The following is a 20,312-nucleotide window of genomic DNA, read 5'->3' as shown; positions in this document are numbered from 1 at the left end:
TCTGACGCATTATGATTCTTTAGTTTTTTAGGTGGCCCCTTTTTTTCCATGGACACTTAGAATCTTTCCTTATCTCTAGCATTCTAAAATCTCAGGTATAGGTACTTTGGTTATAGGTCATTTTTGCTCTCTTTATTTTTGGGCAGTTTTTTTCTCTCCTTAATTTTCTCTTTTTAAGAATTTTACTTATGTTGGGAGCATTTCTTAAATGTATCTTTTTAGCTCCTCTATAGAATTTTGTATTTCTGCTGTGTTATTCGTAATTTCCAGGAACGCTTTGTTCTCTTAATGTTGTTCTTTGTTAAAATTCACCTTGAGGGATCCCTGAGTGGCTCAACGGTTTGGCACCTGCCTTTGGCTCAGAGCGTGATCCTCATCAGGCTCCCTGCATGGAGCCTGCTTCTCCCTCTGCCTGTGTCTCTGCCTCTCTTTCTCTCTGTGTCTCTCATGAAAAAATAAATAAAAAATCTTTAAAAAAATGCACCTTGCTCTTGTGTTAGATGCAAGTCTTTTGTTGTCAATAGTGATTATAGTTTTTAAAAAATCTTCTTCTGTTCCTTGTGTTTTTGTTTTTCTGAATTTTTTGCCGTTTGTTTTTATGCCTTCTTTTCTATGTTAGAAGTTTTCTTCAAATGTTTCACCAGCTAATAAGTTTACTGCATGTGCTGTAGATTAGAATGTACCCTCTGAGTGGGCAGTTATATCCTAGAGAAGGAATCCAGAGGATCTGAGTAGAGCATGCTCAATAGCATAAAACAACAGTCATTTATTATTAATTGTGTATCAGTGGTTCATCCATTATAGACTGAGCTTGGTGGAATGACACTGTTCTTTTTGGCTGGGCTTGTTCACCTGCCGGTGGTTTTGCTGGGGTTAGTTGGAGTGGCTCTGTTTCATGTGTTTCTCATCCTTTTCCCTGGCACTGTAAAGCTGTCCTGGGGATATTTATCTCATAAAGATAGTAGCAATACAATTATACCTTGTTTGATTTCTGAATCTGATTTTTTTTGTTTGTTTCTCATTAGAATAACCTTAACTTTAATTTTTAGGGGACTTTGATTTTGAATAATGAAATTTTATTTGTTTCTACATTTGAAATGCAGCTCAAATACAGCTTTTAGCTTTCTTTGAGGACTTGGATTTTGTGATTCAGGACCTCAGAATGGAATAAAGAGGATTAACGTTTAAAATTTATACTACTTTTTAGAACATTGAAAGTTTGGAAGAGAAACTTAACATTGAATTCAAGGTTATGATTTCTTTAGCTGTGAAATGATATTTCAAGAATGTGAATGAGCACTAATAAAACGCTTTTCATCCTGTTTAGTTTTTGGTTAAAACAAGTTCCTTGTCTAACACACAAAAGGATGGAGGAAGTTGCTACCTGGTCAGGTGCCTCACTCTTGAGATACTCTGAATAAATTGCCACCAAATATACTTGAGCATTCTGAAAATGGGGATTGATAAGTAAAATTTGATATTTTTTCCTGCTTTAAAAATTTAAAATGGAACACATGTAATTCAAAAAATACATGAGCATGCTGTTTAGGCAGTGATAATAAAAGAAACAGGCATGTTGGCATCTTGCAGATTACAAAATAGTAAACATTCGTTTTTCCCACCTCATCAAAGGGAAGTTTCAAGTTGATATATATCAAATTTGTCTTTTTAAATTCCCACACTTGAGTTTTATTAGAATGCTTTCTGAATGAATCACATATTTACTTGTGTTCTTATATGATAGTAAATTTTTTCTTAATAATTCAGAATTGTCATTACACTATTGATTATTGTGGTGTATGTAATATCTCATCATCCTGTCAGGGCTCATTGGTATGACTATTTGAGTTTAGTAAATTATCCCGCCCATTGCCTTTTACCTAAGTTAGAGTATAAGCCTCTTAACCTATCTTTCCATTTCCACCCTTGTGATTCTCCCATTCCCCAATCAAGGAGATCCTTTAAAAAACTAGATCAGGAAGTTTCCATGGTTCTCAAATAAAATCTAAAATATGGCTGATGGGTAGCTGTCTTGTCAGTTTTATGTCACTTTACCTCTTCTCTGCTTCTTAGACCATACTTACATTGCCTTTAAGTTATTCGGAATTATTAAGCTTTTTCCCAAGCTCTCTCCCTTTGTACATGCTGCTTGCTGTTGCTAGCATGCTTTTCTCCAGATCTCTGCCTGTTTAGTTCCTAATCATCCTATAGTCTCAACATAAATATCACCTCCTCAGGCCTTATCTGACACTCTCTCCTCCCCATCTTCCTTCACCAATTTAAATTTAGGTTGCTCTCATATTATCCTTATTATATAAAAATTATGTGTATTTATTTGTTTAGGGGCTTAATGTTTATCTTTGCCTTTGGATTATAAATTTCATGATAATATAAACTTTATTTTTGTTCAGGACTGTTTAATAGCACAGTGTTGAATAACTGTTCAAATCCATTATGTCATCAATTATAAGGTATATCTTGATTTCAGAGATGTTAAAATCTTAAAAAATGGCTAATAGCATCTATCTTAAGATATTTTTATTTCAGATATGTAAAATATGAAAAAAATGCATGTCATTGAATTAATATGCTATGGTATAGTAAGGCTCCTTACAGGAGCATTATGAAAAAGCCAGTTGCCCATTACCTGAGACTGTACAGGCATTTCTTAATTTCTTCATGGTAGTCTTTCTTTACTAGAAATATGTCTTCTCAAAATTACTCTTTTGGTTAGCTGGGCAGGTAGTGAATCAGATGAATAAGAAGCTGCAGACAGGTTTTATGGAAGCAGAAGTATTACAGATATTCTGCGATACCTGTGAAGCTGTTGCAAGATTGCATCAGTGTAAGACTCCAATAATTCACCGGGATTTGAAGGTATGAATTTTAGACTACTTATGGATTGATTCATGTATTTTAAACTTTAGCATTAAAATGTTCTGGACTATCTTCATCTACATTAATTTTTATTACCAGCACTGAGAAGGATCTCTGTCCTAGGCTACATTTTCTGAGGCCACATTAAGACTGTAGAATAGAAACTATGCTTTCCATGACCCTGAGTTCTTCTAGCATAGCTATAGAAGTGGATTTTGTGCCCTCTACTCTGCTTCTGTTGTACATAGTAGGCTTCTTCTGTGAGCAAAAATGTGAACGTCACTAATGCAGGTTGAACACTAATGCAGTGTTCTTCTACACTGTTCTCTCCCAGTTCAGCTCTCCTTCTATTTCTTGTAATCCATATTTAAGTATCAGAATGTTTTCCAGAGATTTTGGAGGCAAACTTGAATGGGTCTCTTTACTTACTTATTTATGATTTACTATAATTTTCTATAATTTACTATAATTTGGTGGTGATTGTCTTTAAGGTCTTAGTTTTTTCTGGGCTCTGATCTCTTGTTTAGGGTACCTACTTGGTACGTTGGAAAAAGTCCCCACAGAGGATTTAAATATTCCTGGTATCATATTGCTCAAGATCTAATTATATATATTATTTAAAACCATAGGTGCCTTCTTTGATGGCAAACACTAAGATTTTAAAAATTTCTCAAAGTGCTATATGCCCAGATAGCCCTTGGCTAAACTTTCATCCTGCTTTCAAGTCTGCTCAGATTAACCTTCTTAGTGAGTTCTGTCTTGCACCACCTTATTTATAGTTACAACCTAACATTTCTGCTCTCTACCCTGCTCTGTCTTTATTATCACTTGCTACCTTATATAATTTGTACTATATAATTTGCTTATGTATTATCCCTGTCATTCACTTTCTGTTCTCTTCCACTAGAATGTGAACTCCATGTGGGCAGGGATTTTTCCCTTTTGTAGTGATACATGGAAATATTTAGGATGGTGCCTGGCACATAGCCAAGGTCTCAATACATATTTAATGAATGAATGAATGAATCCCAATTCTGATTGATTATACAAAATTTATGAAAGGTGATAATAAAATACTCTTAAAATACAAGAGAATAGACGATGTCATTTAAAATATTGGTTGTTAACCAGTAAGGGTCATCTAGGGAAACCTACAGGTTCATCTAGGAAATTAAACCAAGATTGAAGTGCATGACTGCAGACTTTCTGTCCTTTAATTTGGATAACCAGTGTAGTTCATTTCAGTTCTTTTGATGAATATGCAGTGTTTACATTTTCCCTAATAATTGACATAGCTTTAACACGTAAAGTCAAAACTGTGTTTTTTAGTGGCACATTTCAGATAAAAATGGAATTAGAAGCCAATCAGATAAAATTTTAATGTTTTTTTTTGTTGTTGTTGTTGTTTTTTTGTCTATAAAGTAAAGTGTCAGTAAAGGAGAAAAATGGGATACAGTATAGACTTTTGCTAGTTCTTTTTCTTCATAGGAGAGGTTTAAAGAGATTTAGGGCTTCTTGGCCCTTGGAAAAAATCATCCTGGGATGGAAGAAACACTTCTGTTCTTAGTAAGAGAAACAGTAGACGTAGTCAAGTATATTTTTGGTCTGATTCATTTGTCCTTTCTCATAATTTATCTTGCTGCTATATGTATGTATATATGGTACAAACCTTTCAATGTTTATTTGGTAAAAACATGGTTATAAAATATAATTTCACTTTGAAAATACTACTAATTATTTATTTTTTTCTGAAGGTAGAAAATATTTTGTTGAATGATAGTGGAAACTATGTACTTTGTGACTTTGGCAGTGCTACGAATAAATTTCTTAATCCTCAAAAAGATGGAGTTAATCTGGTAGAAGAAGAAATTAAAAAGTAAGTTTCTATCTTTATTGCGCTTTGTCTCATGGGAATTTTAATTAACTTAAGTCTGTGGAGCAGTTCTGCTAATACAAATTATAGGTGTTCCATTTATAGATTTCTTCAAAATATTTCTGTGCCATAGACATTGATTAATTTGTGTCTGCCCTAGCGCAGTAGAAAATATATTTTATCAGGGATACAGGTTTTTTCATGTACATTGTAAATATATTTATCAGGAAATTTGTTAAGCTGTAGTGATTTGTGGAATCATTAAAGGGAATTTTAAGTGATTGTTGAGTTCAGTTAAACATCTTTGTTTTTACTAATACTGAGGATTTGTGCTTATTAGGAAAAATTATTTGAAAACTTTTACTTCACATTTAAAATGAGGAAGATTGACTTCTTAATGCATTGAAAACTATGGAAAACATGTTACTTTGTGATAATGTATCAGAAATTCTCTGGTAGAAATATGTCATATCTGCTTTATGTTTTCTTAATTTTGTACTTTCTGTGGTTGCCAGAGTACCTATAAAGACCTTTCCCTGACTTTTCTGTTTTCTAGTTTTAGGAAATAGAACTGTTTGTAAATCTTAGATTACTTTAATAAAATGATACAGAATGTACAAAGATCTGTGAGAATAGGAATTTCTACATAATTGTCTTTTCTAAGTTGTCTTTCTTCACTTCCTCACAAATTCTCAATTGTTTAAGAGTAGTTATCCTTTGACCTGCAGTATACATTTTGAAATGACTCAAGGAGAGTTGATCATACTGTGGCCCATTTGTATAACACTGTGGGTACTTAGCCTATGATGATTATATTAGATTCCGTAAAAATTAACTCCTCAGTAAACAAAAAAAATGTCCCGAAGAATACAAAGAACAAATTATTGAATTGACTTCTTGGGGATATATGTACACACACACACATATATATATTTTATATATATATACACACATATATGTGTATATTTATAAAAAATGAAAAATACTGAGTTGTGTTATGACTGCTTTAGGATCTCTGACTTGCTGAAAGTTTCATTTCTTGCTGTTGAGATTTGAAGTATAGTTAAGGTTCAGTAGAAGTTTGCATTATTGATGAACGCAGGCTCCTGAGGAGTTCTTGTGCTTTGTGGCTCATTTGAGGAGTTAATGGTCTAACCATTTATTCAGTTAACAGGTTCTTATTCAGGGCCTACCATGCAGTGGACACTGTTGTCGGTGCTGCAGTATAGCAGTGAACAGAAGCCCTGCCCTCATGCAGTTTCTATTCTGGTTTCTCAGGTTGCTCCTGTGTAGTAGTATCATTGAAAATGTCTCACCACTCAGGGTAATTTTGAAAACGTAAGATGATATAGAATGTTGAACTGTAAGATATTTCATATAAAATGAAACATATTGATACTCAAAATTGATCTTAAATTATGCCATGATATAGGAAGTCCTTCTATTGTCTAATAATTTCTGCCATGAAATTGAGTACTACTTCATTAAAATATTCTGTTCATAGTGGATTTAGAATTTTTATACTGGTAAATATTTTTTCACAGTGTATTTTAATTCCAAATAGCTTATCATGGCAGTCAGTTTTAGAAGTGTTCTTAATTAGTGTAGTTAGAATTATAGCAGCTAGGTTACTTTTAAAACAACAATGATAAAATAAACCTAATGGAGATTTATTACTATGTGCCAGGAATTATGTTAGGGTCCATAAAAAGGAAATCCTTAATAAACATATAAATTAATTTTTTGAAAGAGTAGCAATTTTGCTTTAAAATTAATAGGCTAAAATATTTTGATAAGGATTATTTTAAAGTCATATTATTTAAAATAAATTCAAGGAAAACAATATTTCAATCCATTGTCTTTAAGATTTTTTATTAAAGAAAATTAAGTTTTTATATCATTAGAGGTGCTATTACACTTGTTGAATTAAAAATGTGTATGTAGATGCTTTGTATTGTTAAATCTTGATGGATTTTTAATGAGCTTTTTAAAAATAGTATTAATTCTATATAATGTTATTGAAACAAAGTTTTTGTAGTATTTTATGTAGAAACAATGTAGTATCTTTTTTTTTTTTTTTTTTTTTTTTTATATCTCCACTCCATTTCACTTATTTACTGCCAGGTATACAACTCTGTCATACAGAGCCCCTGAAATGATCAACCTTTATGGAGGGAAACCCATCACCACCAAGGCTGATATCTGGGTAAGGCCAAGAAAGGCTAACATTTTCTCTAACCAAATTAAAAAAAAAAATCTGAGTTCAGTTGATTATTTTCCCCGTGTCCCCCAAAAGGTATTTCATAATAAGTAGAAGAGAGTGGTGTATAGTAGAGCTGGTTATTCAGAAGAAGAAAACAAATAGAACATTTTATCGTCTTAATCTTGAATTGGAAAACTTAGGTATAAAGAAGCAAATAAAGGACTTCCATATAATGTAACTTTTTACTATAGTATTTTTTAGAATTTATATTATATAGAATGTTAGCATTTTTTGGATTGAGTGTAATTTTGGTTGATCGTAGTATGGAAAAGCTGGTCCTAACTCTTAAGTAGGTTTTGGAAGTATTTTAGGATCTTTTTAATGGAAATAGTAAAACTTTTTTTCTAATAAAAATCATACCATTTACTAACTTTTACATATTGAGGATCTTATCATTTAGCATATACAGTTGGCCCTTGAATAACATGTGTTTGAACTGTGTGGGTCCACTTAATATGCAGATTTTTAAAACTAAATATATTGGAAACTTTCTGGAATTGGCAGTAAATGTGAAAAAACTTGCAGATGAACCATGTAACCTCGAAATAACTGAAGAAATTAAGAAAAAGTTACATGTTGTAAGAATACAGTATATAATACATATTACAAAATATGTGTTAATTGACTATGCTATTGATAAGGCTTCTGGTCAGCAGTATATAATTAGTAGTTAGTTTTGGGGTTTTACATGGATTTTCAACTGCATGGGGAGTTTGGTGTCCCTAAACCCCATGTTGTTCAAGGGTTTAACTGTGTATCTGGATTCAATTATTAAGATTGATCATGTTTCTATAAGTTGAACTTTATGTTAAAATGCTAGTACTTCTTTAGAACTTGTTTCGTAAGGAAATATATTTTGGCTGTATTTGATAAACTCTCCAGAAACTTTATTTTAAATGTGCATTCATTTAAATTCAACAAATATTTAGACATATCTATGACTAGTGACCCTATTAGGGATGGAGGAAAAAAATTCCTTTGGAAATAGTTCTAGAGTTTACAAGGAAAGTCATGTTTGTTTTATTTTTAAGACATAATTTAGAAGGTAGTTGAGTATAATGTGTGAAACCAAATGAAAATATCCTTGGTCCTCTTCTCCTGACCCCCTCCTCACAAAGGTTGGGATATTAAATATTCCTGCAAGATAATAAAAAGTATCTTTGATATCTTTTCATCTGTCATAATATATACTTTTTCATCAGTGATTCTTAAATCTTGTGGTAGTTGAATTATTAACCATATGCATAGTTGACTCAAACCATGGATAAGTTTGATTTAGTTATTTTGATAACTGCTTATAGATCACCAGCTTGTATAATTCAAATTGGGTTTGCCTTTCTCAGCATTAACATTTGACTTATTGGGATGCCTGGGTGGCTCAGTGGTTGGACGCCTGCCTTTGGCCCAGGGCATGATCCTGGAGTCCTGAGATTGAGTCCCACATCGGGCTCCCTGCATGGAGCCTGCTTCTCTCTCTGCCTATGTCTCTGCTTCTCTCTCTCTCTCTCTGTGTCTCAGGAATAAATAAATAAAATCTTTTAAAAAAATTGACTTATCAAATGGCTTATAGTAAATGGCTTATTGTATAATGTATACAACAAATCCAGTCAGATCTTAATTTATAAAATGAAGGTATTAGAAGAGGTGCTTGTGGAAACCTTTTCTAGCCCAATTTTATGACCACTGTTGAAATCCACATCACCTGAAAGAGTATTTCAATAGCAGAGGAAACAACAGAGATCATAGCTTGACTACTGTTTGGAAATCATCAAGGCCTGATTGAAAAAAATAGTCTCTAAGCATGTTATTGTTACTCAGTATCTTAATAAAAAAGGAGGGAATCCTTTTTTTTAATTCATTTTTTTTTTCATTAGACTTTGTATGTGTGCCAGACAGCATACTAAATTGTGATAAATTTAAAATGTATACCATTTGTAGTTTAGTATATGGGGTAGTATTTCTATAATGGATAACCCGGTATAGCTGTGGGATAGATTTCCCAAAGATAAAAAAGAAGAAAAATAATTAGAAAATAGAATCTATGTTTGTTTGCTTGACAAAAATAGAATTTTAATTTACATGATGCCAGTTTTTTCTTGTCTTAGCTCAGGTGAAACAGAAGTATAGTAGAACATTTTAGGTGTAAATGAAAGAATATCCAGAAAAAATTATTCAGCTTATACTGGTCAAGAATTACATTTCTTTTTCTTTTTTTTTTTCTTAAGATTTTATTTATTTATTCATGAGAGACACAGAGAGAGAGGCAGAGACATAGGCAGAGAGAGAAGCAGACTCCCTGCCCAACACGGGACTCAATCCCAGCACCCTGGGATCATGACCTGAGCCAAAGGCAGACCCTCAACCGCTGAGCCACCGAAGTGCCCCAAGAATTACACTTCTTTTTTAAAAATATTTATTTATTCATGAGAGACACAGAGAGAGGGGCAGAGACACAGACAGAGGGAGAAGCAGGTTCTTCGCAGGGAGCCTGATGTGGGACTTGATCCTCAGACCCTGGATCAGGCCCTGAGCCGAAGGCAGACACTGAACTCTGCTGAGTCACCCAGGCGTCCCAAGAATATTTTGATTCTATTTTAGGGTAATATTGATTCAGGGAGTTATAATACTGAGATTAAAGTATTCATTTAGCACTTTATATTTGGGGACAGTTTTTTTCTTTGGTTGGAAGTTTTCATTGTACATTATTTTTATCCTGAAAAGTAGGATGCTGATTTTATAAGCATTAGGAAATTCATTGAGAGATGCTTCATGTTATTTTTTAATGAGGAAAATTGAAGATGATGATACTTAGCTTTCAAAATCAGGTCATTTGTTTTCCCCTATTTCTTGAACAATTCTCATCATATCAGATGGATAAGGAGGGAAATGCCTTTGGTGTGAAAAAATTAGGATACCTAGTTGTGTTTACACTATGTGAAACAGTATTTTATGGTTTAGATTTGTGTTTATTAGGTATACTGGCATTGCTATCTAAAATTGTTATCTGAGAACTCATATAACATTTACTCTAATAGAAGACATATTACTAAAGGTTAGATTAATAGGATAAAACTGACTAAAATGCAGAACTCATATACTTAGACTGTCATCTGGGTAGCAGAAAGATGTAATTTAATGCAGATATTATACCACTAATAGTATTAATACTAATAGTATTCTGTTAAAGAAGCCTTACGCTCAATTTGTTGTATAAATGCTGAAATATTTTCCTTATAGAAAAAAAGGCATTAGAAATATTTTTAAGTGACATGGAACTGGTTCTTTTAGAATTTTTACCATTAGTCACAGTAATGCTTTTGAACTTACTAGAATTACTCTTCTAGAATTGAAATTCCTAGAGCTTTTAAACTTTTTTTGTTGGAAGACTATTTTGAAAATGTTTTATAAATAGTTAAACCTACGAAGGTGTTTCTGTATATTGTGATTTTCATGGTAGTTATAAAACTTTAGGGTACTTGTTAGTTGACTGTGGTAAGTTGATACGTGGAGAAAATCCAACAAAGGAGAGGTGCTAGTAAGGCCAAATTTCAGTATTACTGATAATAATTGTATACTGATTATTGGATAATTTTATTGCAATCTGTTTAGAATTAGAAATATCTTTTATATACTCTTAGGGCTTGTAGGTGACAGTTCTTATAACAACATAAAGATTTCTCGAGCCCCAAATCACATTTTTTTACTGCTTCTCAGGTTTGAGCTGTTGGCAGCTTAGTAGCTATGCATTTCCTGTGCTGCTTTTCAGAATGCAATTTGTGTTGTTTTAGGGTATTTTGTCTTCATTGTCAGCAAGTAGAATTATTGGTGCTGTGTTGTCTAGGAATCTATGCAGGCGAAGCATAGAGAGCCCTTTCTTTGTGAAATTTAATGTGGATTACCCAAGTACAATTATAACTAATATATTTAGAATAAAAATTACAGGGTTATATGTAGAAGTATAGAACTAATTTTTATGCAATGATGACATGTGTTTAGTGAATAATCAATAAAACTATGTTGATGGTTGTCTGGCTAACTTATATTTGGAACACCAGGATTTTATAACATTTTTTATAGTAAAAATTATTAGAAGGAGCCTTGTAATTACATAGTTGGTTATATGGTAGTTTTGTGCTAAAAAGTTTTTTTTCCTTTTGAAAGAAATAAAAATACATTTTTTTCCAAACGGAACCAGCTGCTTCCAATTTTAGTTATGTCATTCATGATCTAGAGTTCCACAACAGCTTTATTAATGAAGCCAACTAACCACAGATGTGATAGATATGGAAATTATATGGTTAAATATCTTTTAAAAAATTAAGCACATAAATTGGTTTAAGCAGTAAGTTGTGAAAAGATTGTTCCAGTATTAGAAACATTAGACTTTTGTTTTTTAATAGCATATTTAGTTTTTGGTCTGGGCTATGTTTTTGTCTTGTTATTGAGTGCTTGAGTTCTGATGGTATTCATACTTGTTTGTTTTGCAGGCGCTGGGATGTTTACTGTATAAACTTTGTTTCTTCACTCTTCCTTTTGGTGAGAGTCAGGTAGCTATCTGTGATGGCAGCTTCACCATCCCAGACAATTCTCGTTACTCCCACAATATACATTGCTTAATAAGTAAGTACTTGGAAAAATTTGTGAAAAAATTGTAAGATACTGTACTTAAAAGTGGGCTATTTCATCTCTTTACCTAAACCTAGTTTTTTTGATTTCATGAAGAAAAACATTAAAAATATTTTATAAGACTTTTATAGGAATGAAAGTAGCCTACTTACTGATTAGCGCATGGATATTTTTAAGCCCCCTAGATAAGTTTTGGTAAAACACAGAGATTATGTAATTAAGGAAACTGGAATTTCTGGAAAAACTTACAGCAAAACATTTAATTACTCTGTCTATCCAGATCTGTTGCTTTTTTGGAATAAAGTATTACCAGTCTTAGATTTTAGCTTATTTGGTCATTCTTTTAAATATTTATTTCTGGGCAGCCCCTGTGGCTCAGCAGTTTAGCACCACCTTCAGCCCGGGGAGACCCGGGATTGAGTCCCATGTCAGGCTACCTGCATGGAGCCTCCCTCTCCCTCTGCCTGTGTTATGTCTCTGCTCCCCGCCCCCTCTGTCTCTCATGAATAAATAAATAAAATATTTAAAAAAATAAATATTTATTTATGATTGATTATAAAGTGTTTATTGGAAAACAACCTAAGTGTAGTATCAGAAAGAAGTAGTCCTATGGGCCCCTGACTCCAAAAGAATACCTCAGTTTTCCTTCTAGTCTCTGTTAAGAGTTTTTTTCTCCCTTTTGGATGGATATTATAATTTAATTTTTTAATATTTGTACATGGTAATATTTCTGGAAAATATTGAGAGTGGGGAGGATGGCTATCAGATATTAAAATTAAAATAATATTAGGAAGCTGAAGTATTTAAATAGCACCTCTCAGCACTGTTTTAATTAAAATGTTTCTAGCATTGCTACTATGTTTAGTAGTAGCAATTTTAAACATTCCCTGTCATAGCCTCCAGCTACACAACACAGATCAATGCAGTAGAAAAGAGGGCCAATCTAAATATATTTGATTTTGTATTATAAAGATGGCCATTCACCTCAGTGGAAAAAAATAGATGGAAATACAAAAAATTATTAGGCATTTGTGGGCCAAAAAACCAAGCTGAAAATCTCCCTCAAACTTAATGCTGAAAATTCAAATAAGTCAAAGACTTATATGTAAAAAATAGAACATAAATGTTCTTGAAGAAAATAGGCTTGAATTTATTGACAACCTTTTATTGAGGTCCTTGTAAATCATTGTAACAGTGACTGTTTTGCTTAGTATAATGTTTTCATCAAAGTTGAACTGAGGGTTTTATTGGGGATCTTTCAGGTCGTAGAAACGGACTGTTCTCAATGGACAGTACTGTATGAGACTGGAGAGTACATACCTTGATTCATGATTTAATTTGCTTTTAGTAGTAAAATCTTATTTTCTTGAGTTAGGTTGTTTTTTTCTTCTCTGTATATGTGTATGAGTATGTGTTTGTGTTTACTGAGAAGGGAAAGCAAAAAGGCTAAACATTTTTGATAATTTTATTTATTTTTTTAAAGATTTATTTATTTATTTATTTATTTATTTATTTATTTATTTATTTATTTATTTATTTATTTATGATAGACATAGAGAGAGGGAGAGAGGCAGAGACACAGGCAGAGGGAGAAGCAGGCTCCATGCCGGGAGCCCGATGTGGGACTCGATCCGGGGACTCCAGGATCACGCCCTGGGCCAAAGGCAGGCGCTAAACCACTGAGCCACCCAGGGATCCCCACATTTTTGATAGTTTTAGAATCTGATTGGGTTCTATCTAGTTCATTGATGCTTCACTGTTTTTCATATGCTTCCTTTATTATTCAATAAATGTATAGATTTTAGTTTTTATCAATTTAAAAATTTGACCATGTATTAATCTCTTTGAACTTTTATCTGAGAGCTAGGCAGAACAGAAAAAAAAATTGAATAAAATAAAAGCACTCAAGTAAAAGTTGGTATTTTATCTCCTGTCAAAGGATTTTTATGGACTTTACTTTTTAAAATATTGCCTTGAGTGATAAAAGCTTAACAAAATAGAGATTTTTTTAAAAGAACATACTTAGCGTATAATGTTTTTAGAAAACACTTAGATTCTTTGCAATTTTAATCTTTACATTTTTTCATATGTGACCTTGGCCTGTATCCTGCTATCCCATTTAGGTTTCTCTGTCTGCTTTTATAATATATAATTACTGATTTACATTGTTTTCAAATAAATTCTACATTCAGAAAACCAAGAATTGCCTAGTTGTGCTCATAGTTTTTGAAAATGAATCATTTTATATTACCAGTTATTCATGCAATGTAGTTGCCCCCACATATTAATATAAAATAAAGCATTTAAAAACATATCTTTTTAGTATTAACAGTTTTACTAATGCTGCTTGCATCTATTTTATATGACTCAGGATACATGAAAATGAAATGGCTATGCCTGATCTTTGTTAAAACTATATGGCTTGGGGGATCCCTGGGTGGCTCAGCTGTTTAGCGCCTGCCTTCGGCCCAGGGCGTGATCCTGGAGTCCCGGGATCGAGTCCCACGTCGGGCTCCTGACATGGAGCCTGCTTCTCCCTCTGCCTGTGACTCTGCCTCTCTCTGTGTATCTCATGAATAAAAAAAACAAAACAAACAAACAAAAAAACTATATGGCTTGTGGTTACATAAGAATTTGCGTATGCTTTTGAGTATCACCAGTTTTGTCAAGGATAATTATTATTACCTACCGTCTGTAAAGCTCAGTTTAACTATTAGTTTCATTATATTTTTCTCCTGATTTTTCTTCTTAAAAGTAGCAGAATCAATTATTTAGAATTTTTCTTCTTAGCTTCTGTTAACTTTTCTAATAGACAAATAATGGAGGTAAATTGAAGGGTGAGGGAGAAGTGTTTTCATTGTGGATCTAAGAGTTGGAAAGAGCTTAACATTTACAGGAGAATGAGAAGCATAACTAATGGGGTTACTGAACAGTTATGATCAATGAACAGAGGGCTGGCTGCCTAACCTTTCCTTTTAGCTTCTGTGTTGTAAGGTTGTTGAGGTAATCCATTGTAGAAGTTAAGAACAATGCCTTGAGCCAAAGGGCCTGGACTTTTATCTTTGCTCTGTCACTACTTGATACAGAACATTGGGCATCTCCGTTTATCTTAATCACATTTCTAAAATGAGCATATTAGAAGTATCTACTTTATAATGATTATTGTGAAAATTAAATTATAAAAAATACTTCTTAACATGTGTAAGTATTCAGGCAAATGGGCCTGTTAATCTATATTCAATCCCCAAATTTACTTACACCTAGTAATAGGCAATGCTGGAAAGCCATACACTTCCCCTCAGAAGTAGGCTATTTTCCAAACATGGTTTCAGAGAGAACGTGTATGTCTGGAGAATTGTTCTGAAAGAAGGAGTATCAGAGATTGATGCATTTGGGTGCTTATTTCTTTTTTCTAGGCTAATAATTAGATAAATCACTGTCGTCTTATTGGAGAGGAATGAGTTACAGTAGTAGTAGAGAGGTCACTAGTACAGTGGTTTTCGGACTGTTTGACTATGATCCATAGTAAAACATACATTTTAGTTCTGATCTGGAGCACATGCGCTTGCGTGTGCACACACACAAAATAAGTTTCATGAAACATTGCTTATACTTAGCATAATAATGCATTCTAATATTTTCTATTAAAATAAGTGACAGTCATGACCTTTTAAACTGATTTTATGTTCCATAAACGGGATCAATACAATTTGGCAAACTAAGCTGGCTTAGCAAATGTAGTCCCACATGGAAACACACGCCTGGGAGTTAGAGGTCCTTTAGTTAGGTTATAAGATGATATCATTTCTACCCACAGCGTGGTTACCTAATCATTAGGGGATGTTGTGCTGTGCTTAACTTGAGAAATAGAATTACCAATAAAGATACTGATTAGAGAGCTTAAAATCTCAAATTTATTGCCCCTTAATACTTTTCATTATTATGAAAGAAAACATATGTAGGTTGCCTGAAGAATCATTCTTTTCCACTCTGGATACTTAAAAAGCTTTTTGTAGATTAGGTCATGCCTAAAAAGTATATTCATGTGCCGTACTGTTCTCTTCTCTTAGAGAATTTTTTCTGCTGAACTGTATTTAGGTGTTACGTCATTCATTGGTCTTCACAGAAGGAATGACCCATTGTCACTCATTGCAAGTTCTTAAGGATATTGTTACTCTGCGTGACCCTTCTTTAGAAAGACTTGAAGGAGTATTTATTTTTTGCTTTCAATATCAGGAATAGTGCTTTTTCATAACACCTGGTTTGTTTTTTGTGCTAGGGATACTATCATTCTTGTAAGGGATCATGTTGCTTTATTTGTGTTGCCAACTAGAAAGTAGAGAGCTAGAACCAAATCATATGCAGTTTCTTCACTGACATCATTATTGTAGGTTTTTTGGGGGCAGGGGCTCTCAGCCATTACTTTTTTATTAGTCCTAATTTTCTCATATATTTAAAAAATTTTATAGTTTTGAGGCTCCTGAGTGGCTCACTTGTTAAGTGTCTGCCTTTGTCTCAGGTCACGATCCCAGGATCCTGGGATTGAGCCCTGTGTCCGGCTCCCTGCTTGGCGGTGAGCCGGCTTCTCTTTCCCTTCCTCTGCCCTTCCCCCTGCTCATGCTCCCTCTCTCACTCTGGCCTCTCTCTCTCTCTCTCTCAAATAAATAAATAAGTCTTTGAAAAAGAAACTTAGAGTTTTGTATGCCTTTTCAGGTCCTTTATAGAAATAAATACTTATAAGCTACAGTTGAAATTAAATTTTATTTTATTATTTATTTATTTATTTTTTAAAAAGATTTTATTTATTCATTCATGAGAGAGACAGAGAGAGAGGCAGAGACACAGGCAGAGGGAGAAGCAGGCTCCATGCAGGGAGCCCGATGTGGGAACCCGGTCCCAGGAATCCAGGATCACACCCTGAGTCAAAGGCAAATGCTCAACCGCTGAGCCACCTAGGCATTCCTGAAATAGAATTTTAAAAGCTAAATAAACTTAATTGTTAGTATAGAAAAATAGCGTAAGTTTGTAAATTTTAGTTTCTTGTGACTTGTTTGGTTTTAAAAAATTATATGAATAAGAATTTATTGTTATAAGTCTGTTTAAATTTGTTTCTATATCCTGTACTGTTGTACTTTTAAAACATTTATTGGTGTCAATATCAAATATGATTTTGGAGGATAAAATAAACCTTGTAGGTTCCTGAATCTTCTCTGGAATGTGGTTGAATACAAACTAATAAATCAGTGTTTTTGGTTATTTATGTCTAGCAATGGTGACAAAATAGTAAAAAATCAATTTTATAAGTATCTATTTTAAGTATATAAAATCAAGTTACATGCAGAGTATTGTTTTAAAAGAAGATTTATTTATTTTTAGGCAGTGTATACCTATGTGCAGATAGAGGGGCAGGGGGAGAGAGAGAGAATCCCAAGCAGACTCGCTGCTGACCACAGAGCTTGATGTTTGGGGCTCATGACCAGAGCCAAGATCAATAGTCTGAAGCTTAACTGCCTGAGCCATCCAGGCTCTCCCATGCAGAGCATTTTTTTAAAACTGAGTTTAGAATCTCCTGGATCAATTTCTAAGTATGTGTTTAGTGTCATTTGCCATATAACTGTGTTTTTAACCTAAGTTTATCATGCTTTTGCAGATGTATTATACATTGTTCAAATACTACTTAAATTTGAAAGGAAGATTTAAATTCATTTTGATTTCTAACTTTAATTTAGTCATTTATATACTTAGATTTTTCTATACATAATTTTAATGGCAACATTCAGAGTATTATCTAATTGATGCCATACATTTTATATTGCAAATAGGCTTAAAAATTATTTGAGGGCTGCCTGCTTAGTTTGGTCAGTTAAGCAGCCCACTCTTGATTTCAGCTCAGGTCATGATCTCAGGGTCCTGAGATTGAGCCCCATGGGAGACTCCGCATTCAGCAGGAAGTTGGCTTCAGGATTCTTTCTCTCTCTCTCTCTCTCTGCCCCTCTCCAAGTTCATTCTTTTTCTAAAATAGATAAATCTTAAAAAAAATATGATTTGAACATTATAAGAACTTGGAGCTAATCAGCAAAGCAGAATTAGAACATGGAGATGTCCTAACAAATTATGAACTTTTTAGTTATAAATGTCAGTCTTCTTATAAACTTGTGAATTAATAAGTGACCCAAGAAATAGATAAATAGTTTTTTTTTTGGTTAGAAAAAAAAAGATCGTTTTGGTTAGAAGAAAAGTCAGGTATTTCAAATGATGCTGCAAGGCTGGTATGACATCTGTTTATAATAGAACCATAAAACTCTGCTCATACTTCTGAACATGATATGAATAACATGCAGAAATAAGAACTGTGGTGAATATTGTTAGCATCAGTAAGGGAAGAAAGAATGTTTTTGGAAAATTATGGTGTCAACCCTGAATTACTTTGTTAAATATAATACATACAACTTAGTCTTTCCTCAGTAATTCAGGATCATTTGAAAATTAGTAGAGGTATTTTAGATAATGAAAATAAGGAACTCTACTGTGGCTTTGAAACTTTCTTTAATAATTCCCTAGTGTTTGTTAAACTCACTTTTTGTTTTGTGTCACTTTCTGAGAAGAATGTTTATATTTGCTTATATATGCTTCTGGTGCAGAGCTCTTCCATAACTGCTTTTAGGTTCAGTTAATGCTTTAAGTTTGTGTATAAAATACCAATTTCTATTTTCTAAAACATTAACAAAGGTTACTAGAATCACTGACCTTAGAATGAAAAAGGTACATGTATATATACATTTTATTCTTTTAATGTGCTTCTAAATAGCTTCTTTGTGTTCAGTGGAACTTCTTAACGTTTTAATTTATCCTTGCAGGATTCATGCTTGAACCAGATCCAGAGCGTAGGCCTGACATATTTCAAGTGTCCTATTTTGCATTTAAATTTGCCAAAAAGGATTGTCCAGTCTCCAACATCAATGTAAGTAGTTTTTCAAGTAAGATATGAATTTAAAATCCCATTTCATCAGGTATAGATACATATAGTTTGAGAATTGCTTGTTTCATGACAAGTGGTTTGATTGTGTGCGTGTGAGAAGTATTTTTGATGCAAAGCCAGAGCTGCCAACCTGTACACTGAGGTGCACTGGGGAACTACTGCAGGATATTTTTCCTTTATGAGAGAGACACAGTGACATCTATTTGACACAGAACAAACTACTATTATTAAGTTGTTTGAGACTGTTAAGTTGGTTGGGTACCTAGGGATATGGTGAAAAATTCCTGAGACATTAAGCTCTGGGTAAACTGAAAAAGTTTGGTTACCTTTTAGATATATTGTATATTTTAGGAAGGTACTTAATGTCTCTTTCTTTTTCTGTGAAAATAATCATGAAGATCAAAACAATGAATGTAAACCCAGTGCCTCATCCATGGAAAGTGTTGAGTTGATAGTAGCTAATATTATTCAAAGGCTTTGAATTATATTCACTCTGTGCAGTATACCTGACTGTATCAGGATAACTGTGTGTGGCAAGTTTTTGCTAATTTTAATAAAGGTTTGGGTTCATCACTGATTTTAAGCCCATCTCAACTTTGTAAAGATCATTCTGGCTCTTGTTCTTACAATTTTTTTTTTTTTTTTTTTTTTGGTGTGTAAAATTTAGTCCATTCCACTAAAAAAAAAAAATAAAATAAAGAAAGCAGTACTATTTCTTTTTGTTTTGTTTTTTTTTTTTGTAATATATTCTTATATATTCTTTTGTTTTTTTTGTTTTTTTTTGTAATATATTCTCTGTCGAAGCTGAAAGACAGGCAGTTCTAGCATTCTAGTAATGAAAGTAGGTTTATTTGACATTTAACTGTGGATTTTTATCTTTTCATTCAGCAAATATATATTTGGGTACCTAAAGTAAGAAAAATGTTATAGAGAGCACAAATGATCTTCTGCTCTCCTGTGCAAGCCTTTATAAGAGGTGTCATGAAAATTATCAGCACTATATAGGAACAGCACTTTCCCGAAATGCTTGATGTTTGCTTTTTTTCCCCAAAGTCATTTGGATAATAGTCATTGATTTACAAGTGTAACATAATCCTTCTTTTTAGCTGATAATTACCTGTTTGCAAAGTAGATATGATGATGTTCTGTTTCTTTTCCAAGGGTTTCTGTGGAACGTGAATATAAAAGTGACATTTGTGAAGCATGCAATGGTATTTGTAGATTAGATCTGGCAAATATATGTGAACATGTTGTAGGTGTCTGAGGTGAAAGTAGTAGTATTTCATAGATAGTTAGAGTATATCCTTACTGTTTACATAAAACTGTTTGCAATTAAAATGGAAACCAAATGAAAAGTTTTATTTTTTTCTTCCAAGAATTCTTCTATTCCTTCAGCTCTTCCCGAACCGATGACTGCTAGTGAAGCAGCTTCTCGGAAAAGCCAAATAAAAGCCAGGTAGGCAGAGCTGTGCTGAAATTTGAAAAGACATTTTAAAAAAGTATATAGTTTTTGTTTTCAATCCTCCCGAGTACCATGGATTAAGTATCATTTTCATGCCCAGAAAGTGTATGTTCCTCACTGCATGTGATGGGGAGCTTAGCCAATATGAGCGTGTCTGCACTCGGCATGGTGTTGATGTTAGTCTGTACTTGAACTGCTCACCCCCTGTGATTAGGAAGTGATTGTGCAGTTA

At 33.2% G+C, this 20,312-nt stretch overlaps 1 protein-coding gene across 4 annotated transcripts in view; it reads left to right on the top strand.

Annotated features, from left to right (window-relative positions):
• BMP2K (BMP2 inducible kinase) overlaps window positions 1-20,312 on the top strand; it is a 114,856-nt gene that overhangs the window by 51,500 nt on the left and 43,044 nt on the right. For 3 of the 4 annotated variants that reach the window (XM_038582333.1, XM_038582331.1, XM_038582334.1), the window contains 6 exons: window positions 2,735-2,877; window positions 4,632-4,753; window positions 6,875-6,956; window positions 11,501-11,633; window positions 18,497-18,600; window positions 19,995-20,074. In XM_038582333.1, coding sequence (XP_038438261.1) covers window positions 2,735-2,877; window positions 4,632-4,753; window positions 6,875-6,956; window positions 11,501-11,633; window positions 18,497-18,600; window positions 19,995-20,074 — 664 coding nt within the window. The remainder of the gene's footprint in view (window positions 1-2,734; window positions 2,878-4,631; window positions 4,754-6,874; window positions 6,957-11,500; window positions 11,634-18,496; window positions 18,601-19,994; window positions 20,075-20,312) is intronic. The other variant, XM_038582332.1, reaches the window with a different exon arrangement.

The sequence above is a fragment of the Canis lupus genome, chromosome 32 (assembly GCF_011100685.1).
Source record: "Canis lupus familiaris isolate Mischka breed German Shepherd chromosome 32, alternate assembly UU_Cfam_GSD_1.0, whole genome shotgun sequence".
Classification (NCBI taxonomy): Eukaryota; Metazoa; Chordata; class Mammalia; order Carnivora; family Canidae; genus Canis; species Canis lupus.
This window is presented reverse-complemented; position numbering and strand designations above follow the sequence as displayed.